The sequence below is a fragment of the Clarias gariepinus genome, chromosome 26 (genome assembly GCF_024256425.1).
Source record: "Clarias gariepinus isolate MV-2021 ecotype Netherlands chromosome 26, CGAR_prim_01v2, whole genome shotgun sequence".
NCBI lineage: Eukaryota > Metazoa > Chordata > Actinopteri > Siluriformes > Clariidae > Clarias > Clarias gariepinus.
Window position 1 is genome coordinate 10,456,730 of NC_071125.1, and position 11,134 is coordinate 10,467,863.

At 34.5% G+C, this 11,134-nt stretch overlaps 1 protein-coding gene across 1 annotated transcript; it reads left to right on the forward strand.

The window, feature by feature from the left end:
• Positions 1-1,116: 1,116 nt before the first annotated feature.
• On the forward strand, positions 1,117-10,906 carry LOC128513906 (uncharacterized). The gene is made up of 9 exons (XM_053487462.1): positions 1,117-1,241; positions 3,783-4,112; positions 4,306-4,332; positions 5,336-5,650; positions 6,582-6,611; positions 7,551-7,715; positions 8,547-8,594; positions 9,287-9,337; positions 9,908-10,906. Exons 1-9 carry the CDS (start codon positions 1,166-1,168, stop codon positions 9,919-9,921), a joined length of 1,056 nt encoding a protein of 351 aa, XP_053343437.1. The 5' UTR covers positions 1,117-1,165; the 3' UTR covers positions 9,922-10,906.
• Positions 10,907-11,134: the final 228 nt, after the last annotated feature.

The following is an 11,134-nucleotide window of genomic DNA, read 5'->3' on the forward strand; positions in this document are numbered from 1 at the left end:
GAAGACCAAGAGCTACCTCTGCTGCAGCAGAGAACTACTAGAATGACCAGCATAAGAAACTTACAGCACCTTTAATTAAAGCCCACATAAATGGAGTTCAAGCAGCAGCAATGTTTTCAACATCCACTATTCAGAGGAGACATGAGAAGTCTTTATTTTAAAACTGTGGCAAAGAAACCATCTCCTAGTTAGAATAACAAGCCAAAGATACTTGATGGGGTCAAGAAACATAAGGAATGGACATTAAATCAATGCAAAATGTGCTGTTCCTAAGTGTGCACTAAATGTCCCCATGGATGATGTAGGGGTTGCTTTGCTGTTAACACTGCTCCACTTGCAGGTTGTAAGATAAATTTTGCCTTACCATCATTCCTTATTTTTTTTCTATGAAACAAGAACAGATTCTTGATGTGAACCGTGTGCCTTTGTCACAGGTATTGTCCCCTAGGATGCCAACGCATCAGAACATGTGGGTCAATAGCACTGTGGGTAAACCAGAGCAGGGGAATAGGACATAGTGACTAAAAAAAGTTTTTTAAATCAATAAATGATTACCATAATTAATTTCCTGCCTAAAGATGTTTTGTGTTGTAGGTTCTCTCAACACATTACATTACATTATGTTCTTTTACAAGAGTCTCTCCTAGTTCTGATTCTGGATCAGACAAAGAAGTTGAATCACCCTGACTGCAAATCTAGCCATATCCTACTTCTTTTTTTTTTTTTGTTTTTCAGCATTCCACAAAACCTCCCTATATCCAAGGTAACAACAGGAGTGCTAGTAAAAGTTTCTACTTTCATATGAACCATTATCTACTAATACAGAGTAAGACACCGCTAATAAATTCAGTGCTAAACAAGGGAACCCATAAAACAGGGAGACATTCCTCGCTTAAAAAAACTTAATGAGGTAATAAAATATATTTATTGCATACTGTTATTTAATTTGTAATATCCATTACTGTAACTATAAAGAAAAATTAAAGGCATCACTTTATGGAAATCTTTAATTTGTCAAGAAGACAAACCTTTTATTACTTAGTGAGCATTTCCTCTTTCCTCACTACCAGGAACAAAAACAGATCTGAGGACATAGAGAAAGTAATATACATTAAGAAAGGCTTGATCTCTATGGTAGACACAGTGTACTGAGGAAGTCTGAATAATGGCACAGTGCAGGATTATTTCTTACCACTTAATCTTTCTCCTAATTTTGTCCACAACAGAATGCATGACAGAAGGTGAGTTTGATATTTGTCCACAATGAATAAATATTGCTTTGTATTATCTTATATATTTTTACATATTAGATATTTATGGTTCTGGCCTGGGGCAAGCTTGAATTCTTAGCTTATGGATTTGTGTTTAATATACCGACATCTGTTTGTAAAACATATGTATAAATCAAAATAATCAGATTGTCCCTGATGAGCAAGCCGTGGGCGATGATTGCAAGGAAACACAACCAGATGGCCAAGGGAAGAAATCCTTGAGAGGAACCCATCATCATTTAATTGATATCGTATAGCAGGGATAGATTTGCAGTTAGGAGGCTGGATGGCCTGTATAATAGCAGAGGTGTTTAAGTTAATATAGAGTCAACTTTCATTACTGGAGGATCAAGTGCCAAATCTTTTGTGGGAATTCCAGTCCTGAACTATTAAACGACTGCAGTCACGAGTCCAGATTAACCACTAATGACAGATTATGGGGATTAGTATTTAAAATTTGCCAAATATCCAAAACATTCTACTGTTTCAAAATTTTAACATAATGGCTTGTGCTCTTTTATTTTGTCAAAATTAAAGGCAGTGCATACAAATAGACATGAAGATTTATTTGGATATTGTCTTTATTTATTTACCTTATAGCTAGAGGTTTATTAATGTATAAATATCTATATTTTTTCAAACCAAAATGACTGTAGACAAATTTGTATAGTGATATTAAGCTTTCTTATTAATCTTCATCCATAAATCTATATACTGTTTAAAAATAAAAAAGATCCGTGACCATTTCTGCTTTTGACTCAACAGGACTTTCCACTTCTTTTTTTCATATCCCATTAACTACATCTCAGTGTCCTTTAAAAAGGCACCCCATTGAAATATCTGTAGCCACAAAAACCATTATACACTGCTTCTATTTGAAGGGAATTAAACAGTTTGAATTGTGTCGCACAATGTAAGTGTCCTTAGGAGCCAGGACCCCAACACGATTTTTATCAAGCTCCATCCTGATTCTGTGTTAAATAGTTCTAATCAATTATAGTATTGTACAGTATATTGTGCAAATTTGGTATTGATTCTACCAATACAGAATCAGGTTCATTGGCCAAGTACAGTCATGTTCAAAAGTTAGTACCCCCTCTTTTAGTTCTAAGAGCATCAAAAAACCCATCTGATTACAGCCAAAAGGTCTTATTATTTGGCAAATACAACCTCAGACAAATAACATATAACTTTATTTATTTACTTAACAAAATAAAGGCAAAAACAAAAAACGATAACTTGAAGGAATCATTTTCTTTATGACTTTATCAGATATATACCATTTTATGCTGGTATACCTGTTGGACAGATGGCTTCACTTTACTTCTGGAATACTTGAGTATACAGAGGAGTTTATGGTTGACTTAGTGCCTGCAAGTTGCCCAAGTCCTGTGGCTGAAAATCATCATTCCTCCACTGCAATGATTGATAGTGGGTATGAAGAGTTTCTGCTGAAATGACGCTGGGCTTTAAGACCGAACAACTCCACTTTGTTTGCATTTATCTAAAGGATATTGTTTCAGATGTCTTGTGGTTTGCTCAGTTTCGTGAACCTGAGTCATGCTTCCGTGTTCTTTTTAGACAAAAGTGCAATTCTTCTAAAAACAAAACAAAAAAACTTTAACATGCTCAGTGAGGCCTGCAGGGTCTGAAATCTACAGTAGCTCTTGAGTTTTTTTGTATTTCTTTAAGCATTGCATGGTGTAACCTTGGACTAAAAATGTTGGGACGTCCACTCCAGGAAAGATTCACAAATGTCTTGAAAGCTTTCTCCTTGAAAATAATCATTTTCACTGTAGAACGTTGAACTCCAAATTGTTTGGAAATGGTTTTTATAACACTTCCCAAATAGATGTGCAGCAATAATTGGTTTTTAAAGACCATTGCTTATGTCTTTTTCTCTTGGCATCGTGTTAATATGAGCCTTTATGCTTTTATGGAGGTCTGCACACCTGCTTATGATCAATTAATCAAGGGCTGATTATTAGCAGCTCCTGGCTGCAAATTACCATCTTAAATGCTGTGAACTATATTTACTATAGCCCAGGTTTGTTTTTTTTTATTTTTTTATTTTTTTTTTTTTTATGAATAATGGTATGGGGTAAAAAGATTATTGGATGATTATGTTTTTAAACAAAACCACAGAATTAGAAGAGAGGATACTAACTTTTGAACATGACTGTATGTTGACACTCCAAAATACTATTTTGACTGTTGGTGATGGTACATGAGTACATAAATGCAGAACAATGTTGTTTATTTTGTTTAAAGACAAGATACTATCTACAGGAACATTCAAGAACTGTATAAATTAAATAATTACAAAAATATAAAGAATATGAAACAGAATAGCAAAACCAATAAAATCAGATGAGTTTGCTTCTGATCTGTGAAATACGACTGTAAAAGTTTTACTTTACTTGTTTTTGTATGTATTTGATTGAGTACAAATGCACCTGCCATTTAAATGTACATGTTATCTCTGTCTCCTCTTTCTTCTCCTCTTTCCAGGGTGTAACAAATCAAACACTGTTGCAGTGCTAAATTCAGAAGTTACACTTGCATGCCCTTCATCACAAACATCTGAAGTAATTTGGGAAATTCTTCAAGGTGGAAGCAAAGAAAGAATTGTAACCAACTGCTCATCATCCTGCACCACAGAAGGCAATAACAATGGAGCACAGCAACGTCTGTGTGTAATGAGAACAGGGCAGGATTCACAAAAAGGGATTGGATCACTGACCATAAGACCTGTGGAAAGGGGAGATGGAGTTTGGTATCGATGTACAGTGCAGGGCGGAACTAATTCATCTTGTTCTGAAGTAAAAGTTGTTGTCAAAGGTTTGTTTCTAAGCAAATTAAAGTTAACTAGTTAAAAAAAACAATATTCTTGTAGGATTTAATAGAAGTGGTCTTACTTATTATTAATACTACTACTACAAATAATAATAATAATAATAATAATAATAATAATTTGTATCTGAATATAATTTGATGGTTTGGCTTTATAGTGGCTTGTTTTTCATATTTTCAGATGAGCCTCAACTTGGTTCTATTAAAGGTAAAGCAAGATCACTGTGGTTTGTCTATTCACACACATACACATGTCTTTTGGTTATTTAGACTGAATTTACAAAATTGTACATCAGTAACTAAACTCTACAACACATTGATTAGAAAAAAAAACCTTGACATGCTGTGTAATTTTAATTTGTCTTTCTTACATACTGTATTATATTACTGTTGTGAATGCCGTCTTTATTATTACTACCCCTTGTTTTCCCAGTTTTTTTGTTTGTTTGTTTTTCTTTTGCAGAAATTGCTCTTTTTTTTCCAAGAATACTTTCAGATCCTGGTCCTCTTAGCTGTCCTCTTATTGTGACATTTACTTTTACTTCCTCGTTGTATGTTGTCATGTATTATCATTTTAATGGCTTCAGTGATATTGGATTGTAATTTTTTTTAACCTGGTATATTCATTGGTTACTTCGAAATGAGATAGCACCGGGATGCACTATCTGAATGAAGCAGGTTATCAGTGGCAGTTAATATACTGGAATAGCCTTAGGCAATTATATACTGGAAAATTTTGGGGTCTTTAATACATAATTTTTTTATGTTATGGCAGATTGGTGGATATGTGGATTTTAAAATGTATATATTTTTACATTGTTTTTTCCATTTTCACTGACCCCTTACTTTCTCTTTCTAGCCTACTTTTGACCTTTGCTTGTCTCACTTGTTTTTGTTATTCTTTTATGATTCTGGCTGCCTGTCTAGACCTCTGCTATGGACATGATTTTTGCTTTGCCGTTAATTAACAAGCTGGTTTTAATTAATGGCATCCTGCAATTTATCTTCGCACATTACAGCTACAGAGATGTCATTTATACTTTATTTACACTTTACCCTTATTACTGTTTTGTGGAAACATATTCAATTTATTCAGATTATTTGGTCTAAATCAACATCTTAACAGTTTTGGGCTATTTTTTTTCTTTTACTTTTCTCATGTTAAGACCCTGAGTTACTTAAACTTATAATTTCTTTCTTGTCTTTTTTAGAATGCGGATCCACTGAACGATATGAAGCACTGCTGAACTCAACATATTCACTTCAGTGCCCTCTGGCCAATTCGCATTTTGGTAACCTACAGTTAATCTGGGGGACTGTTGAAGGACATCAGACTGTTCCTATAACACGCTGCCCCGCATATTGTACCTCCAGTGTGCCCGGGAGACCACTATGTGACAGAACAAATACAACGGACAATGGGAAAAAGTTAATCATCAGTCCTGTGGAATCCACAGATTCCAAGTGGTTCTGGTGTGCCCTTTCCAATTCCACACCATGTTATCAATTTAGGCTTATTGTCAAAGGTTTGTTTCAAAAGTTTTTTTTTTTGTCCCATGAACCACAAACTTGATCTTCTTAGGTTTTAGTTATTGCACTTAGTATATTCTTAAATGTTAGTAATTTAATACTTTGTGTAATAATTGTGTGACATACATTCCATTGAAATTCTGGTCCATATTGACATGATTTCATTATGCAGTTCCTGTAGATTTTTCTGGTGCACTATTTTGCTTAGAATCTCCTGTAAAACCCCATACTAGAGATATTCCACTGGGCTGAACATTGAACATTGCTCATTGTCATGTGAAACCAGGTTAAGGTGACTTTGACATGGTGCATTATCATGCTGGAGGTTGAGGCCATGAAGGGACGCATAGTTTGCATCTGTATGTTTAAATAGGCTGTTGCGTTTGAGTGATAATTAATTGGTGTTAAGTTCTTAAAAAACACTATCTTAGCAGAACTCAAGGTCAATTAAGTAGGCTTTATTTTTCTTTAGCCTTCAGCTATTCTCTTTTGGGGAACCTGTGTCCAATGCAGCCTCAGCTTTGTATTCTTGCCTGACAGAAGTGCAACCCAGAATGGTCTTCTGCTGCTCTAGCTTATCCGCCTCGATTTTTCACATGTCGTGCATTCATGCTCAACACAATTGTACAGAGAGTTACTTTAAACTTTTTGTCAGCCTGAAAGAATTTGGTCATTTTCCACTAAATTCTGAGTGTTTCTATTTGCAAAAATCTCACTTCACTGGATGTTTTTGTTTATTTTAATTGCATGAATATGTAGGTGTACTGTATGCAGTTGTAATTTATGACACTTGTTAAATGCTAGAATATATGCAATGACAGATGAGCTTTTTAACAGATTTCAACAAATAATGCAAAAAATTTGTATCTACTTCATGACAGTACCTCACTTGGGCTGTGATCTAATTCATTTTACATTATTTTTCAGATACTGCTTCTCCTAATCAGATACATAAAGGTAAGACTTACTGTAATTATATATGTTTCACAAAAATATAACATTATTATAGCATTAACAGTCAAAATAATGAGCGCATTCATTCTAATTAGAAGTAACAGATTCTGCCAATCTCAAATCTTAAAAATTGTAGAAAAAAGAGTTCATGCTCACCTTAACAACAATATTTTATTTGAATCATTACAGTCTGGGTTGAATGTACAGTCTGCACCTAGCACTGCTTTGGTAAAAATGCTAATGCTGGACTTTTAATTATTCTTGTCCTGCTTGGATTAAGTGGTGCTTTTGAAAAATTTCTTTAATTTATTATGTGAAAAGTCCCATTTTGTATTAAAAAAAAAAGTGATCAAGCTGACAGCAAATAATTAAACATTGACTATGATAATGATTATGTGCTAATCATTCCCAGCTTTTTTTTTTTCTTAAAAGCAAGTAATTGTCTAAGGTGGTTCAGACGCTATTAAAATACCCTACTTCAGATTCCTACTAAAAACAGTGAATGTATGATGCACAAAATAATATCAAGTACTATATGTGTCACAGTAAACATTCCAGAGCAATGTGTTAGAGGAAAATCGTGAAGTTGGTTCACACAGCTTAAAGTGCAGACTTTCATTACCTTGACATTTTAACTTAAAATTTTGACATTTGTAATTACTTCAGCTGTTACAAAATACATCCTGTTATATACATTTAGCAGACACCTTTATACAGTAAATGTCGTTTACTGTCAACGCTGACTCATAATCTCATGCTAACTTGAAGTGAATGGAGAAGTTCTTACCTTTTCAGTCTTGCTTTTACTCATTGTGTTTGCTCATGTTACCACTTCCTTATTACAACTTTCTAACAGTTTCTCACTACTCACTCACCACTACTTTTTCATTACTCAGTGGAGTCTAAAAACTAAATTAATGCTGTTTTTTTTCATACTTACAGATGAAGGTGCAACACAAAGCTCAATCAAAACAGATGCTAGCAGTGATCGAGTAGTCAGTTCTCATACTACAGTGATAATGATAAGCTCAGCAATGTGTGTTTTCCTCATTGTGGCCACACTCGGTGGAGTATACGTCTGTTTCAAAATGAAAAGTGCAAATACAGGTTTGGACATTTTTCATCACAGTCTATTTGTTACTGTTCTACTGTGTAGTAAGCATATACTTTAAAGGACATATTTGTAGTGACAAGATTTAGCATTTATTTACCAGTGCCATAATAAAATCTGAATTAGGCTGCACCCCTAAATTAAAAAAGTTACTACTGACAACAACAACAACAACAACAACAACAACAAAAAGGCATCATAGTTTACTAGTTCACATAAACAAACCAATCACTGAATCATTTTTGATGTTCCAGTCTAACCCACATTTAACAATTTAGCTTAGGGTGAGCCTTTGTTCCAGAATTTTCTTTGATCCCATTCAGCTCCTATGCAAACCATAGCTTGGATTGTTGTTAAATTGGATAACTAGGTATTGATGCTTTCTGTGACATACAGTAGACATATTACCAAGACACTACGTATATTGGTCACTGGACTGTAAGTAAAAACATGTCTGCTACATGGCAAGACTGGCCTGTAAAAATAAAAATCCAACTTCCATCCTATATAACCGCTCATGGAATACCTCTTGTCCCATCAAATTGCTTGGTTGGAAATACTTGTTGTATAAAAAGCATGATAACATTCCTCAACTGATTTCAATGAGGCATTTTTACAATAAGGGTTTTCTATTTGTAGAACACAAAAACAGTTTTGTTTAAAGTTGCTGAGTAACTCAATAGTTAGGATATAAACACAATTTGATGCTGAAGAGCGGAAGTTCATATGAGCACAAGGCTTTTGATCAAGATTGTACTATGCAGTTAAATATAGTGTACATGGACATGATAGAAAATTAATGCTATTGATAAATCTTTCTCACACAGCTGAACCTGAGAATCCTTATGAAGATTTTAAAGACATTCTTCACAATGGTGAGTCTCTTTACAAAATCAGTTGCCAAAAGTATTTCGATCAAAATACCATGAGCACTAGCATGGAGTTGGTCTTGTTGTTGCTGTTATAACAGCCTCTAGTCTTTTGTGAAGGTTTCCCACCAGGTTTTTCAGTCTCGTTATCGTTATACCCATTCAGCCATGACAATAAAGTATTGCACTGATGGTGGATGAGAATGGTGCAGAGTGGGTGTTCCAAAACATTTTAAATGTCTTCAGCGAACAGCGGCTTCCGGAAGAAAAAAGCTGTAGAAGTGAGAAGTTAAATCTGTTTAATGACAATGCAACGTCACATTTTAGCGGAAAAAAGGAGCCACAACAAGTGTCACTAGAGAGGTTTCAGAAGTTCAGACAGAGCAGTGATTCCGTTAGTGTGTTTGTGCATGCGTGCGAGTGTGTGAGAAAGTCATCCTACATAGTAGCCCCCTGTCATCTTACTTCAGCCACAATTTTTTTTTCAAAGGTTAGGTGCAGGGTAATTTGTTTTATTTTAATTTATATTTTGTATTTATTACTTTTATATTATTATTTTTGGGTTATGGAATAAATCACCCAACTTTCCATTCTTTCTTATGAGGAAATCCGCTTTGATATACAGTACAAGCACACTTCCGGAACGAATTACAGTTTAAACATTTTCACGTTTTCATGAATATTCCTTTTCTTTTCAGACACTTTGCAGTATACTTTTATAAGGAACGTGCCTGAAACAACCTACACCTGTAAGTTCTTGTGCATTTATTTTTTTTACTTTTATCTCTACATGAACATTGTTACTGTGGTATGCACTGCCTGGCCAAAACAAAGGAAAAATCTACTATTATGTTGGCCTTTAACTTTAATTACATCACATATTTTCTGTATTATTTATTGATGCTTCTGAGGTCAATCTGCTCTGTAAAGTCATCTCCAGCACATTCCAAAGACTTTCTGTGAGGTTAAGGTCATGACTCTGTGGTGGCCAATTAATTTGTGACATAGACTCCCCATGCTCTCAGAACCAGTCCATTAAAGTTGATGTCTGATGACCCTTGCATCTATGCGTGGTGGGTGCATTGTTTAATGCACCTCCCTTCTTACCCTCATATCTGGAATACTGTAGGTTAGATCTGGAATCATCAAATGACACCTTTTTTTTGCCAGGCAGTATATACATTTTTAAAGAATAGGTCATTCCTTTAGTGCTTAGTAAGTTGTTATACATTGTTATACATAAAGTATGTTATACATAAATTATAAAGGGTCTTCTTTCATATTTTCACTAACTGAATTTATTAAATGTCTTCCAACAGTTAAGGGCAAATGAGAAGAACCATTCAGACAACTCAAATATCCTATTCTATTCTTTAAACATGATCATGTCTGTTCAAAATTTAGTTGTGCCACTAATGTCATTTCACTGCTATATGTAAAAAATATATACCAACCAGATTACATGTACATTATCCAAATAAAATGTTATTGTTGATTTTACATGTAAATATTGGTGTTGTGATTTTATACTGGATTTTCAACCTAGTGGTTAGCACTGTCACCTCACACCTCCAAGGCTTTGAGGTTTGAATCTCTGGTTCTTTGTGCATAAAATTTGCATGTTCTCTCTGTGCTTAATGGATTTCCCCTGAGTACTTTTAATCTTTATGGTATTTTTTTATTATTAAAATGTATTATAAAAACAAAACTTGCATTTCAACAAGAAAATGACCCAAAGCATACTGCCATTAAAAACACACATGAGTGGCTTCAGAACAACTCTGTGTACAGTAAGTCCTGGAGTCCAGACCTGAACCCAATAGAGCATCTCATCCCAATAGCTGTGAACATCCACCCTGGTTGAGCTTGAATGATTTTGTAAAAAAAAAAAAAAAAACATGGAAGAAACTTTCAAAAGAAAGTTTTGCCAAGCATGTAGCATTATTTTCAAGCACACTTTTGGCAGACATTTCTGCAAAAGGTGCTTTAACCAAGGACTGAGTGCCGAATGATTGCAACTTGCTCCTGGCAGGTTTCCCTTTCCATGCTGGTCTTAGAAAAGCAGTTGCTCAATCTGCAAAGGGTTATTAAACCATTTCCAAACAATTTTGAGATCAACATTCTATAGTGACAACAGTTTCTCACAAATGGAAAGCATTAAAGTTGTCAATCTTACTTGGAGTGGAGTGGTTTCTCAGAAGTTGCTGAGTAACTCAATAGTTAGGATATAATCACAATTTGATGCTGAAGAGAAGAAGTTCATATCAGCACAAGGCTTATGATCAAAATTGTACTTTGCAGTTAAATATAGTGTACATGGACATGATAGAAAATAATGCTACTGATAAATCTTTCTCACACAGTTGATCCTGAGTATCCTTATGAAGATTTTAAAGACTTTCTTCGCAATGGTGAGTATTTTTACAAAATCAGTTGCCAAAAGTATTTCGATCAAAATAACATGGGCACTAGCATGGAGTTGGTCTCGTTGTTGCTGTTATAACAGCCTCTAGTCTTCTGTGAAGGTTTCCCACCAGGTTTTTCAG

What these genes read in the sequence shown, in the direction of transcription:
- LOC128513906 (XM_053487462.1), top strand. Translation starts at nt 1,166, where the DNA reads ATGGCACAGTGCAGGATTATTTCTTACCACTTAATCTTTCTCCTAATT. An exon ending in AACAGAATGCATGACAGAAG is followed by an intron (nt 1,242 to 3,782) that starts GTGAGTTTGATA and finishes TCCTCTTTCCAG; the next exon opens with GGTGTAACAAATCAAACACT. An exon ending in TCCTAATCAGATACATAAAG is followed by an intron (nt 6,612 to 7,550) that starts GTAAGACTTACT and finishes TCATACTTACAG; the next exon opens with ATGAAGGTGCAACACAAAGC.